Source organism: Strigops habroptila, chromosome 1 (assembly GCF_004027225.2).
Source record: "Strigops habroptila isolate Jane chromosome 1, bStrHab1.2.pri, whole genome shotgun sequence".
Classification (NCBI taxonomy): Eukaryota; Metazoa; Chordata; class Aves; order Psittaciformes; family Psittacidae; genus Strigops; species Strigops habroptila.
This window is the reverse complement of record NC_044277.2, coordinates 23119621-23135629: the sequence shown is the minus strand read 5'-3', so window position 1 is coordinate 23135629 and position 16009 is coordinate 23119621. Positions and strand designations below refer to the sequence as shown.

The window sequence follows — 16009 nt, the reverse complement described above, 5'->3', positions numbered from 1 at the left end:
CAGCTGTCGCAGGAGTTTCCTAAATCTCCTGGGAGATACCAGAGTGCTGTCTCCATTGCCTTATTTGGGACGCTTCCCAAACCATATGTACTCTTTGAGAAACTGCAGGAGAGGAGATAGTTCCCCACATGCTTACAGTGTGTGCTTCCAGATCTGGCCTTTCTATTCCCATCACCTGTTGCACTGAGTCTCCAGTGACATGTGTTTATATTTCCACCTCCTGGGCATAAGGCATTGTAGGCTTCCCAGTAAGGTGTGACAAATGATTATTTGCTTCCCCAATGCTGTCAATTGTTCCACAGCTCTCCTGATCAACTTATTAAGCAGGGGATTTTCTATGTTGTTTCATACTGATGTTGTTAAGTAAAAATTTTTTATTTTATTTTTTTTTCAGGAACTTCAGCATAGACAGAGGAAATTCTGCTTCCCTTAGAGTCTTTCTTGTCTTTTCTATAATTGTTTTATGTCAGAAATATGTGGGGGTTCAGGAAAATCTTAGAAAATGTTTTTCCCTTGGACGTACCAAGCAATAACGTAGGGTCTCCCTTGGGATCACTGGCAGCAGCTGATGCTGACTGAGCTGATAGATAAGGGTGAAGCTGATGTCAGACAGCAGCAGTCTTTAGGTAGCTGCTGTCTAATAATCCAGAAAAAGAAATATGTGTTTAACTTTTCCACGTTGAAGTGGGGAGTAGAGGCTATTCTGTTTTTTAAAGCACATCCTTCTAGTGCTTCTGACTATGATTGCAGCTGCCTTGGTTATTTCCTGCTGAATGACCCAGACACAGGCTCCTCTGCTTCCAGGCTGTGCCTTGGAGTTGAGGCATGGAATGGCTCTAGCTTTCCCTGTCTTCTCTCTCCCTAGAGAGAGGGATGTGGCCTTCTCTGAGCCTAGAGGCAACCAGCAGGGAGGGCAGGTGGATGCTGGAGAGGATATTTTGTGGAGCACAACAACAGCACTGAGAAAGGCGACGGATTGGTAGCTTCTGGTGTGAAATTGCAGGGGTTTATGGAAGCAGGAGTCAATAGTTCTTCCAGGCAAACACTATAATTCTTACCCTAACTAGTGCACAGTAATGAGTCTCACCTAATTTTACCTGCTTCTGGCAGGAAGATTGGACGTCTATCCCTTTTGAAAGGTGTCTGCAAGCCAAAATGGAATGTCTCTACCACTCACTTGGAATGAAACGCTGTTTAACACTGCATATATCATCTTTGTTGATTGTGGGGGGAAGTGGTGCCAACATGACTAGGACAGCTTTCCTGAAGCTCAGTAGTACTCAGAACCCTGATATGTTAAAGGCGAGGACCCTTCAGCCCACTTGGTGTGACAACTAAGTGATGTGATCACGGTGTCTGTCACTTCTTTCTTGGTCATGCTGAATTGTACAGTAATGTGGCTCTAGTAATCTATTCTCTCTTAAAAAAGAAAAAGAAATTCCTCCACTTGGTGGCACCCACGACAGCATGTGCCTGTGTGTTAGTTGGGTATGTTAAAACAGGAATGTGGTTTTGCTGTCCAAGCCATTGTAGCCTGAGGTTCTGGCTAGGAAGCACACTGGATGGTGTGACGCTGTTGAGATTGCCAAGGGAGCCAGAATTAAGCTCTGGAACTTGGGGTTCATATCTGGTATAATTAATGTCAGCCTGTGCAGCATGGTTGCTGGAAAATGACTGGTAAATCTGGACTGAGCTGGTTTAAAAAGAAAATGCTGTGTGGAGTCCCTAAGGCCTGTAGAGAAGCCATTCATGTTTATTGTACTTTTCCCTGCCATACAGTTAAACTAACACAGTGCTTAAATGCCTCGCAATGATGAAAGTCTGCTGTGGAGCTGTTAAGGTTCAATTTTGAGGAAAAGGGAAATAATTTGGCAAAGTGAGAAATATTTTGTAAGTGTAGCAAATATCAAATGTTGAGCACATTTATGCTGTCACAGATTTTTTTACTGAACCATCCAGAAATGCCTCTTCCTCTGCCAGGAAGAACTTTATCCTGCTGAATTTTGCTGGGAATTCTTTGGTATCATGGGTTGGGAATAAATAAAGGAATATATTTAAATAGATAAACTGATCCTAAGTACCTGAAAATTACCCAAATTTAAAACTTTAATTTCAGTTCTAGTTGGTGATGCATTATGAAATATTAGCAGTGCACATTTGGACAGTCTGAAGTTTGTTTCTATTGGTATTGCCAAAATATCCTAGAAGCTGACTGTTTGTTATAAATGTGGGTGTGCTTGTTTTTGTACTGCCGTACACTATATTCTACCTGCCTGAGAAGAAAGAAGAGCTCAGTCGAGTTTGCCTTGGCATTCCAAACTGAATTGTTAGGTCTCTCTTCTGGCCATAATATGACAGTAGCACAAATAATACCTGGTATTTTATTCAGAGCTTTGGCTTAATTGATCTAAAAGCAAGATGATATTTGTCTTTGGTTCTTTTAAGTTGTGCTGTGTCTCTGTTATACATGAATTCTAAGATGTGTAATTATTATTTCCAAAGGCTGATTGTAATTATTGTTTCCACCCTGTCTGCACTCACCTCCGGCATTTGGCATTGGGAAGAGGCTGAGGGAAGTGAAGGGCGTTGTGAGCAGCACCAGAATAGCAGAGGGAATCCTAGGAGTTGCATCCAGGCTTCCAGTGGTTTTGGTCTAGGTCTCTGTTTGCTGTGTAAATGTACTTTTGATGATGTTTCTGTGAACATTTCAATGGAAAGAAGCAGGAAGATTTTTTTCACCTTGTGTTAAGTTTAGTCATTGCTTCTGCATTGACTTCTAACAATGCTTGTGGCTGGCATGTGTTGATTATATGTTTAACTCTCTTGTGAGAAAGGGATACCCAGAAGTGCAGAGTGAAAATCATTCAGTGCAGTTACTATCTTGACTTTTGTTATATAATCAGCATGCTTATTTGTTATACTGAATTTCCATATAGTCTTTATTTAAATAATAAAGCCTTTCAACTTCATCCTTATAATGTACTTTAACACTTTGATGTTGTCTGTCTCTTCAGGGATGATTCTGTCCCAGAGGATAATATTTGGAGGGGTATCCTCTCTGTGATTTTCTTCTTTTTAATCATCAGTGTTCTAGCTTTTCCTAATGGTGAGTAAGGTTTATACTGTTTATATTTCACCTTTTTGTAGCATGTGAATTTCTCTTTATTGCCATTAAATTTATTTTGATTTTTATTAAAGTACGATTTTTTTAATGTATTTTTTCTTTTTTGAATTCCTTTATGTTAAGGAACAGTCTAAAAATGGGTTGCAGTCATACTGAGTGGAGATAACTGGAAAATGAAGTTTTATTTATAGCTTGTCTGTATCTAACAAGGAAGTGAGGTTCTCAAAATCAGTGTCTCTGTTTGCAGGTACACAGTTGCAGCTCAGATTGCTAAGTAATGATGCTGCAGATCCTTAAATAATGTTTAAAAAGAGTCTGCCTTAGTGTGTTTTAACAGAAGTGTCATTCTACAAATTCTCAGAGATATAACACCTTACATAAATTGCTTTACCAGAGGGTAGTGATAGTTAGAAATGGTCTTAGTTGCATTACAGTGTAAAACCATGGTTGGTCAGTAGAATGTTAACTTGGGCAAAAGTTTTGGTAATTGTGTGAGGAGCAGGAAGTGCAAAAAGGTAAAAAAGCCTTTGCGTGACACTTAATTCTGTGGAGGAAATGCTCTTACTGCTTGGTTTTGGTTGGGGTTTTTGTGGTTTTGGTGGTTTGTTTTTTTTTTTTTAAATTATTATTTATTTTTAGTTTTTACTTATTGCTGTCAGCAAGAGCATAATTCTTGGGTCAAGTCTAAACTGTCTCATGACTGGCAGTGCTCAGAAAAAAACAATGGTTGTGTTCAGGGCTGCTTTGAACTTCAGAGATGGGATGTGTTTTTCTCATATTTTCAAAATCATTAATCCATACTTTTCACAAAGTGATTCCTGGAAAACTGAATGCCACAAAAATATGAGCTTTATGCATACAGCGTAAAGAGCAGTCTGCAGTGTGTACTGGAAATATTTGTTCAGCTTCTTCTTGCTACCTAAGCGTATGATTCATGTCTATGGGTTTTCCAGTTTCATCAGACTTACCTTCTGTGCTCTTCACGTTAACTGAGAGGTTTTTAATCTCATAAAGTCAGTTTAGTCACTGGTTCTAAAGTAAATTATATTGACACTGGTAAAAAGCATAGGTATCTTCTTGTCAGCTATATATACTCAGTTTGGAAGTTTTAGGAGGCCTATTTCGTAACATTTCATGGTTGTCTGAAGGTTAAGCACCATGGTTCTTTGCTAACGCACAGAAATTTGTAATTGATGACTTTACTGGGAGCAAGCCATGCACAAGGTGTGGTCTAGAAACCAGATCAAGAGGTCCTCAGGTGACATCTGGGATATTGTGTCTTCTGGGCAAACAGAACACTGCTGTTTTGGAAATAACTATAAAAATAATGGAAAATTTTGTCTATACCCTACTAATTGGCAGTCTCATTTTCCTCTTTGGAATCTGCTATTAACTTTTTTTTTTTTAACATAGAGCCCCAATTTTTGGCTGTATTACATAGTTTGGTGGAGAACTGATCTGTGCTCATGCCAAATCCTCGTGAGATACACTCAAAAATAGATTGACTGTCTTCTAATAAGCTTTTTGTTTACTGTCCACAGGACCCTTTACGCGTCCCCACCCTGCAATATGGAGAATGGTTTTTGGTAAGTTCAGGTTGTGTTTCTGACTTCATCAGTGCTTCTGCAGCACCATTTGCTTTAACTTTCAGATGAATGGAATTGCCATGAAACATAATTGTGCATCAAACTTGTGTGAATGTCACTTTCCTCCCATTTCTGAGCAATTGCTTTTAATCTCTTCTTAGTTATGTTTGGGAATGTCATTGTAGTTGTTCTGTGTTAGGACGGTGTAAATTAAATCACCAGAAAGGGATCATTCCTTCTGATACTCTGTTTTAATCCTGATTTGTGTTTGTGCTTCTTAATCTCCTTTCCTCACACCCTTCCTACTGCCATCTTTTCCCACCCCAAAAAGGTTCAGGTTTTTTAATAGCTACCGCATATGCTATTTGACTTCTAATTAAATCCAGTTTAATAAGGTGCTGCTTTTCATTGTTGGCAAAATAAGCTATTACTTTATATGTTAATTAAATTGTATCACTGTATAGCTTAACATACATTTATTAATATTCTTAAATGTATATATTTGTATTCTTAAAATTTCAGCAAAAATACTTGTAAATATTAGTTGCATTCATAGTTTGGAAAATAATTCTATTAACTACAGAACTGACAGAGAGGAATCTTGCGCTTTAAACATCTGAATTACATGGGAATATATAAGGAATTTTATTTTGAAATCATTCAGGGTTCAGTGAGCATGTCCTAGACTTTAAGCACATTTGCAGAGAACTAGGCACACTGGATTTAAAAGCTGATCCTTCTTTTTAAGGGGACCAAATGTTTCTCTCTCCTGCACCTTATATAGCTAAAAATAAGTAGCCTCCCAAAGTAGCTGATTACTCATCTGTTGACATTGAGAGGATACTGCTGATTAGACTCATTAAAGAATCCTGCTCCTTGTGAAGTTTGGGGAGACAGAAGTCCTACTGCTCATTTCAGGTTTCAGCAAATTGAAAGTAAAAGGTCATTCTCGATGTTGATACTGTCAAAGCTTGACCCCCTGTCCTTTCAGGAAAAGGCTGCATGCAAAGTCAAGAGCAATGTTTTTCCCTGTGTAATTCCGCTTCTTCTGGCATGGCTTATTTAGCCGTGCTTGAGGTCTTGGACCTATTCATGTAGATGAAAGGCAGGAGTAGTGTCTCCTCAATGTTTCAGGATGCTCTCTTGCCTGCAGGCTGTACTGTTTGTAGCAGTGTGGCATCTGTTTACCTGATGTGTGTTTAGGATGTATTGCAGAGGACAATATTTCGGTTCATGTGTGTGCACTTGAACAGAATTTGTTCTCTAGCATACACTGGGGATTAATAACATGTAAATTCTGGTTATAGTTAAAAATATGTTTTTAGAATTGCTGTAGTTTATTTTGGGTAGCAGATACTGAGTTTATTCACATTAATCTTTCTACTTTCCATGACATTGCTGCAGGATACAAGTAAGTTTGAGTGCTAGACTGCGGAAATGGTGTTAGTGTCTATACGACTCTTTCAAATGTGGTCTTAGATATCTGTGAACTTGTGAATAATGTAAAGAAATGCTCCCAACAGCAGCTTCATCTGCCCACAGATCCACACCTAGGAGTCTTAACTTCTCAGAAGTTTTGGAGTTTTTTTTAAAAATTCATATGGAGACATCGGGGGAGAGAGGTAGTAGTCCCAAATGCAGTAGTGCTTCATAATTTATAATGGTGTGAAAACAAATAATAATCTTTGCCTTTAAAAGCTTCAAGCAGCAAATTTTCTAGCTCACAAAAGTAAATCAAACATGCATTAGTTTGTATTTATAACTACTTTTTATTGCCAGCATAGTGCAGAATTGCCAGATGGGATTATTACATTGATCTTTGTGTTGAACTCTGCATATAGGCTTAGGGACCTGCGTTAGTGACACCAAGAATGCTTAAAGGGACAGAGCTAATCCAGTCCTGAGGTCCTAATGTATCTCTTAATAAAGAGTTTCCCGATCACAGCCTTGTAGTGCTTGTGTTTGAACTGATTAGACTGTGTTTTGATTGGGTTCATGCAGTCAAGCATGTATTATATTACTTGAAAGAGGAGGTGATATGAAGAGCTGAGTGTTCAGAGATTACCATCTGACTTGTGTTTCTTAAGCTTTTTTGCATCTAGCTTCCATATGTAGAAAACTCATCTGTGCAAACTGGGCATGTATAGAGCAATAGTTTGATAGCAGCTTTTCGACTCTGTCCCCTGAGAGTTCTGGGAGTGAACATGATTTTAAAGCTGAGTCTTTTTTGCAGGTCTCAGCGTGCTCTATTTTCTGTTCCTGGTGTTCGTGCTCTTCCTTAACTTTGAGCAGGTAAAAGCAGTGATGTACTGGCTGGATCCTAATCTTCGATATGCCACAAGGGAAGCAGATATTATGGTATGTACCCATGGCACCTTATTGGACATTTTGGCTATTTTAGGCATGTTTTGTATGAGTGGGAAGGTAGAAATCTGAATTTGTTGGCATAAGCAGTGCAAGTTTGTTCTTATGCTTGACAGAGTCAATGAGCCTATTTATTTACGTTGAAATCAATTGGTGTGAAAAATGGTCTTCTCTGTATTTTTTTTTCTAATACAGGTGAGTGTGCAGTTGGGAGTGTGAGATATGTTTGAACTGGGGTGGCTTTGGATTCCTTTAAATAATAAATATAAGCCCTGGATACTGAAAATAGACTTAGCAAGGTAGTATCTAAATAAGGCCTGTATGGTGTGTGTGTCCCAGATCAGTCAGGTTTTTTCCATGCCTCAATGCTGCACTCAAAGAACTTTGATCTTGCCTTATTGCTCTGAGCTTAGTATATGTTTGGCACGCTACTGAGTATGTAGAAATCCAGGTACAGCACCTGCAGGGCTCTCCTGCCTGCAGTCACCAGCTGAGCACTGGTGCTGTTACCATTGGGAAACTACTTCCATAGACCATGATCTGGAGTGGCATGGAAAGCCAGGCTTGTTCTTCTGCCTGCTGAGCAGCTTGTAAGGAGTTTTTAATACAGAGAACATTGTTTTTCAGGTGAGGACACTGGCGCAGGGAGTTGAGGTAGTAAAAGGAGGCCTGGGAGAAGCATGTGAGGTATTTGGGGATGTCAGGCAGAAGAGGGTGTGAGCAGTTGAGCACCAAGTAGAAGAGGATTACTGCATGGAGAGATGAGAGTGCTGTTATCAGACTCATGCCTCAAGAGTAAGGAAATACACTGATTGTCTTTGGCAAATAGCAATTTTCTGCATATGCAAACTACTGCACAGCACCTAATCAGCAGTGGCTGCAAACTCCTGCTCTGTAGCAGGAATGGAAATCTTTACAATGCAGTAAGCTTCTATTAGTTGATTGATAGTGAGGGCTGATCACAGGCTCCTTGCCTGGAAAATGTTGGATGCTTCAGGTGTTGCACCTCAGCAGTACATTTTGTACAACTCCAGCATCCAGAATAGGGCTGTGAATTTCTGTCCTGCGGGAGATGTGTGGTGATGGTGAGGTGTGGGCAGCCTGCTGTTAGGGTTGTGGGAGGACACATTGCGAAATGGAGCATGAGCGTGGTGCTTGGTGATGTTGCTGGGCAACAAAAGGGAGCTGTGATGAAGAGTCTTGGTAAGTCAGATTCACCTGGCTCTCCTGTCATTTAAGTTAGAAATAAATAGATTCAAGTCAGGGACGACTAATATTACTACTGGCACAGAACCACAGTACTGTTGCAGTCAGTGGAAACTTACTCTGTACTGCTTTGCAATCCTGATACTGTCACTTAAAGTTGGAGCAAATTTTTAAAGTGCAACTATAATGAAGACTGCAGCATGGTCTTTTGCACAGGGCTGGCAAAGTTGCTTGACTATAGAAGAAAGGTCAACACTTCGATGTATGACTGGCAGTACAGTTGCTGGAAAGATGAGATAGAGGGGGGGAAAAAGCCCCAGTAAAAACAAAAGTGAAAAAGTAAGAGTCCTGAAGAAAAGCTTACTTTTGTAGTAACCTTGCTGTGTTCACTTGGCATATAGTTTCAGACATCATGGCGTAGGCAGGAGCCTGTGCCTTCTTTTGTAAATTCTGTGCTGCTCATGCTGGCAAATGAGCCAGTTGCAGATCTTTTGGGGAACATGCACTAAAGCTGCAGCTTTGCTGTCCTCAGGACAGGTGGTGCACCTTTCTCTGAACGACCAGCAGCACTGGCATGTGCGAGAAGCAATACCACGCTTTCAATTCAGGGAGCACCAGCACAGTGGGACTAAAGTAGTATTTGTGTGAAATTGTGCATTTTTCTCTTAGGGTGACCAGGATTTAAATCTTGCTCTGCCGTCCCCTTTTCAACTTGATCGTGGTTCATTTGTGAAGGAGTAGCAGTAGTTCTGGCCTGAAAGAAAATCCTTAAATTTAACAGCACTAAGTAAGCAGTGCTGTGCTGTTACCTGCAGGTGGCAATGTACATTTTAGAAGGGGTGGAGAGCAGAGGGTTTTTCTTTTAAAGGTTTGTTTCCAGTTGGGAAACAGTTCAGTTTGTGCCCAGTGACAAGACAGAGGCTCACAGATGCAGCCTCCTGATGGCATAGAGATTTTTTTTGTTGTTAGGCAGTTCTATTTCTAGCACTTGCTGTACAACATGACAAGAGAAAACATTTCCTTTGTTATGGATGGCTAAAGTATTAATATTCTCAAGGAATCTGCCACTCATCTGTGACAAAACAGTTGCAAGTTCCCTTAAATTTTAATTAATTAATTAATTCAGCCCTGTGGCTGGACTTTCTCTCAGAATGTGTTCTGGGAAATTGCTTTCATGAGGAAAATAGAACACAAAAGATACTCAAGTGAACAGTGAGATGAGTAACATAACATTACAAACTGGTGAGTATTAGCCACTTGTAAGCCACATCTGAACACTAGACAGCACGAAAATGGGGGAAGGTGGTTATTTCAAATTGAGATCACAAAGAAAAGCAAATAACTATTTTCTGGAGTATTGTTTGCTGGTTTTATTATTGTTGATTTTATTGCTCCTGCTGTTCCTTTGTCACATTAGAAATACATGTTCCTTCAGGCACCAAGGTCTGTCTGTCTTTAAATTAGAGCTGTAACTGTGATGATACTGAGTCCTTAATACTGAAAGTTTTCCTTTCTCTCTGAGGAGATTTTAAACTCTCTCCTCCAGAAAATGTAGAAGGTCAAGAAAGCAGAATAATGCTTATTTTAATATGCTTATCATTTCAGGCTTGTTGCACTGGATGGAAAGAATTTTCTTCATTCTAGTGCTTATGAATCTGCCTGCTGATTGAGAAGATTTTTTAATTATTTTTATTTTTTTTTTTTACCATTAACAGGAGTATGCTGTGAACTGTCATGTTATCACCTGGGAGAGAATCCTCAGCCACTTTGATATATTTGCTTTTGGGCATTTCTGGGGCTGGGCTATGAAGGCTTTGCTGATCCGCAGCTATGGGCTGTGCTGGACTATTAGCATCACCTGGGAGCTCACTGAGGTAGGCCACACATTTATCTTAATTATAAGTAAATGTGTGAGACTTGAATTGTTCTTGGGGAAGTGTCAATGTTACTGGAAGGACAGTTCATTAGTTCTCAGTCACAGATTTACATTTTAAGCCTTATAAACCAGATGCTGAGCAATTGATGCAGTTGCACTAGTGGACAACAGCAAACTGGGGTTTAGGTGATTTACTCCTACTTGAATAGGAGGAAAGTCTAGGGCAGCCTATTGGTGTCACCCACAATTTATTTTTCTGTTGTTATGGGAGTCAACACCCATGCTACTTCAGATGTTGACTAATATTCCCTGATTCAGAGCAGTTGTTCTCCTTTTTCACCTTGCAGTATTTGTGATCTATTGTCATGATCGCCTTACCCCAAATACAACAGTATTAGGCGCTGTGTATAGTCATGCATACTATACAGTGAAATGGAGTTGAGAGATCATCAAGGAAGGTGTGAGGACCCATGAGCAGAAGCCTATGTGGAATGACAAGACGTCATTCAGTGTGTTTTTTTTCTGTTGTGAGACCTGAGCGTATAGCCCTTCTTTTGTTAAATTGTACCCCACAAGCCTAGCTAAGTCGTGTTCATTCATGTAAAAATGTAAGTTTTTTGCTAGACCTGGATCTAAGCTAGTTCACACGTGGTGTAGTCCTTTGTACCATGGTTTGGAGAACCACTATCTAGCTTTACCATGGTTCTCCTGAGCAGCTGTGTAAGTAATTTGACTGTTGACACTTTCAAATCCTATTTTGGATTTAAAAAAAAAAAAAAAAAAAAAAAAGATACTTGACTTGATCCAGTCAATTGACTGTTGCTTGGACTGGTGGTTCTTATTGTTAGACCTGTTTTGAGATTTCAAGCTGATTAATTGCTACTCATTCATTTCATTTCATGTAACCTAGAGCTTGATTAGTAGAATATGTCCTGTAAAACCCAAGGATGCATTTCTATAAAAACGAGTTGAATTTCATTATATTCTTTGATTGAGCATTTCAGAGGAAAAAAATTAAAAATCAAATTTAGACTATGTTTTTGGGACAGGATGGTCTAACCTGTCACACTTAAGTGTAGGTGTAAACACCTGAATTTGATCTTTAAAATCATAGTTTTCTATAGAGCCTGCTGTCTTGAGAATGCTTGGCTCATCTGACAAGGCATTTATAAGTCAGAAGCATAGATAAGGATTTAGTTGTATAAAATTTAACTTCTGAGTTTGAAAATGCTGGTGCCATGAGTTCCTTTTCAAAACGCTTTTTTATTCTGTGGCATTGAAGGTTATGCTGTTTTCTAAGCTATTTTGAAACTGCTTAAGATTGGAATTTCACAAGTTCCCATCCACAAAAACCAGCGTTGCTGGTTATTGTACTCATTTTTTCCCTCTGGAAAAGAACAAATTTGGATTTGTTTCACATGCGTTCTTATCGTTCAGTTGATCATCACACAACCAATCATCTTCAATTTGACACCACATGGGGTGTCTAGTATTCCCTGTTGTTGAAAGGCAGATTATTGGAACCGACAGTGTGTTGGGTAAGGTTCAACATATAGAAAGGTTATCGCCACTCAGATGGATTTTTCATGAATTAGTTAATTCAGGAGAGTCATTGGAAACCTACAGAAGTTATCAGGGCAGTTACACAGGGATTTAGCTATGCATCTTCTGTTAGCATTAATGGATTTCAGCTGGCTCCCTGTTCTGAAATGGGACACTTGGCTCATGCTCCATGCGATCAGATTAAAGTTGGAATACAGGCAGACCTTGGTGTCTCATTCTGGGAAAACAGCACCTTAGAGATGGTCTGGCTAACACCTCTGTGCTGGTTTTTGCTGCCTTGTTATCTATAATTTCTGATGGATTTGGCTGGATTATTGCAGATTGAGATTCATAGCCTAGTGCCCCTTTCAGATTATATTAATTTAAAACATGAAAGAGAAACTGTAGCAAGATAATGAGCAACACTGTATAGCTTGGGTCATGAAGAGAAAGTCAAATTTTCTTTTCTACAGGTTGAAATTTCCATAGCTTTGCCAAAGAAAACAAAGTTGCTTTGGTACACTTCTGCAAGAGTTCTCACAGGAACTGTCACTCTCTGTATCAGTAACTGTAATTTATTATAAATGATCCAGTATTCATTGCTGTTTACAGAAAACCTTGCTCCTTTTCCCAGATCTGTCTTTTTTTTTTTTTATTTTTATACATCTATTAACAAAAGATACTTTATTACAAAATCATACCAATAATGTTCCACAGACACAGTGTGTGTACATTAATTGACAGAAATTGTACTGTTTCTGTCGAAGTAAGAATATTCATTAGTTTGCTCTGTGTTTTGTTAAGCATCTCCTTGAGGATTCCAAGGGGACTGCTTAACACATGGCTGTCTTGATTTCCAGTCCACAGCTAACTTTTTCAGTCCATTTTTTTGGTTGTTGTGATTTTTCCCTGTGGAATAGAGAATAGTATTTTCTCTTCAAGGAGAATGAGGGGTGCCAAATCCATTTCTAGCTCTCAGTAGATTATGTTTACATCTTGCCTTAACTCTGGCCGGTTGTTCTTCATGCTATAAAAGTGTAAAGTCATCAAATGTATCTATAAATACATTTAATTGCCTTACTAATCCCTCATAGTGGTATTCAGTTGAGTATTCAGAAAGAAACAGATTTCTTCAGAGGTAAATGATTTGTGCACTTCCCAGGGGAAATCTTTAAGAAACCGAATGTGTTTTGATATTTCCAGTTGGCGTCAGCTTTTCAATGTTGATTTGTTTCTGGCTTATTTTCCAGTATCTTCATTATATAAGTACCTTCATCATTAGTGCTTAGCAGAGACCAAACAGGAAGGGAAAGTGAAATATCCCCTTAAACTTGAGCCGTTCTGGATCAAGTATAGCAGCAAAGCTTGTAGTGTCTGAAATATTGGTGACATCTTAATCTTTTTACAGTCACTAAATTTCCTAAAAATAGTAAATGAAAAACTTTTGAAATAAAACAAGTCTTAAGCCCTGAATTCCAGTATGCTCAATCATGACGGTTGTTACAAATGCATTCATTCTACTTATTGCATCTTATTGCTAGTTTAGAAAACATGCTGCTTAGAACTGTTTAGCAAGAGTAAGCCAAAGATTCTCTTCAATTTAGCACAAAACACCTTCTTTCCCCAGGAAATGCAGTAGTTTTGCTTGTTTTATGCGTTTCTATGAATGTTCTGTGTATCATCTTCGAGAGGCCAAGTGCTGCCTGAGTAGAAGTACACATAGCCCTAACAGGGAACAGTGAGAAGGAAACCTCTCTCTTTTCTGGTTCAATCCAAAGCCTTCTGAAGTTAATGGAAGGATGCCCATCAAATTTCAGTGGTTGTAGCTCATGTCCTTGAAGTATGACATGTACTGAAAAGCTGATTTTTGAATGTGTACTTAAAAAGTGAATTTGTATGAATTCTGTACTGTTCCTTACCCAGAATCTTTTTGCTGTATTCTGTAGCTCTTCTTCATGCACCTTCTGCCTAATTTTGCTGAATGCTGGTGGGATCAAGTCATTTTGGACATCCTGCTTTGTAACGGGGGTGGCATCTGGTTGGGCATGGTAGTTTGTCGTTTCTTGGAGATGAGGACCTATCACTGGGCAAGCTTCAAGTAGGTCTAAATTAAAGCTTGATAAACATTGTTTGATGTTATAATATTAATTTCCTTGGGAAATAGACCACCTTCTTTGTATATCTAAAATGCCTGTGGTATAGAGCTGGCATACTATCCACGTGTGCTGGCAATGCTGTAAATTTATTTTAAATTTAAGAAATCCATCTCATAGTAATGCTACTGTGCAGCATATATTGTAAATATGATTACATATATATAATTTTCCATTTCAATCTAAGTTACAAGCATTAATGCCAAATGAAAATATGAAGTAATAGCTATTTGCATTTTCAGCTCATTTTGTACAAGTAAAACTTTGAAGAAGGCAGTGAGCAAAACAAACTGTAATTGTTTTCTCATTATACAATGTTTTTAAACTAGATTTGGGCTCACCTTGATGAGGCATTAGTGTGGCAATCTGTCAGCACTAGTTATAATTGCAGAAGAATAATCAGTCTGATTGTACGTTTGCTGTGAATTGTCTTATTCCATTGCTGACCCTCTAAAGAGTAATTGCAAAATAAAATAGCATTTGTTGTGTAAAAGGGCAACAGCTTGTGGCCTTGTAAGTGTAGTTCCTAGCTATCCAGTTATTGTTTCATCCATAGTTTTTTGCCCCTCTCCTGCCTTATTCCCTGCCAGATGGTGGCAAGGATGGTTATCTGCATGTTGCCAATGGTGTGGATGAAATAGATCAAGTACAAAGCCAAAGGATATTGCTTTGAGAGATGGAAAAGGAGCTCAAATCTTGACTTCCAAATTTGTACCTGACATGAACTTCTGTACTGCTTGCTTTTCTTACTCACAAATTTAATTGCTCTGAGAACCATCCAGTCTTTTGTCTCAATTCAGTTTTCCTGAATTTCCATCAGAGTTGTTGATCCCTCGGTTTTTAGAGAGTTCACTGAAAGGTTAAAACAACAGAATATCTACAGCAGGACTATTCTTTACTGTCTTTGTGAAATAATTTTTCCTATCATTCTTTTAAATGCATGTGTATTTTTTGACCTTTAATATGAAGAGGAGCTGCATAGAATGAGAAGCTTTTGCTTGTGCCCCTTTGTTTTCTTTTTCTTTTTTTTCACTGAATAAACACAGATCTTTAAGCTGAGAAAGTTCCCCCTTATTTAAGATCCTACTAGCCTAGAGGAACACAAGTATCAGAAATACCAAATCTGAGTATCTTTTTTTTTTGTCCGGAAGGGACAGGGAAATAACAGGATGAAAACTGACGTCTAGCCCTGCTAGTCTTCCTTCAGAAAAAGAATCTTGATTTTTTCTTAGATTCCCTGTCCTATGTATGCTATTGCTCATCTGAATGTTATCAAGAACAAGAACCAGTAACACTTCTGCCAGATGAACCTCCATTCACATCCCTTCTCAAAAGCGAATTTAAAAGCCGCCTAGCTTTTAACAGTGCTATCACATCTCTTGAGAAGATTAGCATGCATCGAATGTCAGAACATTGGGGTTGTGTGTGCTGGAAGTGCACTATTTTCAAACTTGTGGAGCCAGCCCCTTTTACAATTAATGAGTAATGAATCTGACAGATTCTTGAAGGATTGATGTCAGTGAGCTCTAGAACAAGGAGTCTTTGGGATATGAGCAATGGCAGCATAGACTAGAAAGAAATACCCTTTAATTTTTCCAAGGAAGTCGCAGAATCACAATCCTTGTTTCTTCCCTTCATGGGGAGAACAATAGGTATGTTTTGTAGTTAGTTACTGACTGAGGATAGAAGAGGGTGGAATGTACCCTGACTGAAATGCCTAATCAGTTATATTTCCTGACTGAAATGCCTAATCAGTTATATTTCTTAATTCACCCTTGCCCGGTACACAGTTGTGTCTGTGAAGTTCTCTGCTGTCCAGCAAAACAGTGTGATTGTTCTGAAACATCAGTAACATGGTTATTGCTTTTTTTTTTTTTTTTTCCTTGCATATTCCTTGTATTTACTCCAGCCATTCTCTTTTTCTAGGGACATTCACACGACCACAGGGAAAATCAAAAGAGCTGTATTACAGTTCACCCCAGCCAGCTGGACCTATGTCCGCTGGTTTGATCCTAAGTCTTCGTTTCAAAGAGTGGCTGGAATCTACCTTTTCATGATCATTTGGCAGGTAAGAAATTCTGTGAAATCAAAGCTGCTATCAGGTCCATTACATATTGGCTGTGTTTGTCTAGAAGATACTCTAATGCAATGTATGTCT

General features: G+C 38.8%; 1 protein-coding gene across 3 annotated transcripts in view; it reads left to right on the top strand.

The window, feature by feature from the left end:
* The window catches only part of PTDSS1 (phosphatidylserine synthase 1), a 39645-nt gene that overhangs the window by 2111 nt on the left and 21525 nt on the right, over window positions 1-16009 (top strand). For all 3 annotated transcript variants that reach the window (XM_030479462.1, XM_030479442.1, XM_030479453.1), the window contains exons 2-7: window positions 3015-3106; window positions 4666-4710; window positions 6944-7068; window positions 9996-10154; window positions 13645-13796; window positions 15778-15919. In XM_030479462.1, coding sequence (XP_030335322.1) covers window positions 3015-3106; window positions 4666-4710; window positions 6944-7068; window positions 9996-10154; window positions 13645-13796; window positions 15778-15919 — 715 coding nt within the window. The remainder of the gene's footprint in view (window positions 1-3014; window positions 3107-4665; window positions 4711-6943; window positions 7069-9995; window positions 10155-13644; window positions 13797-15777; window positions 15920-16009) is intronic.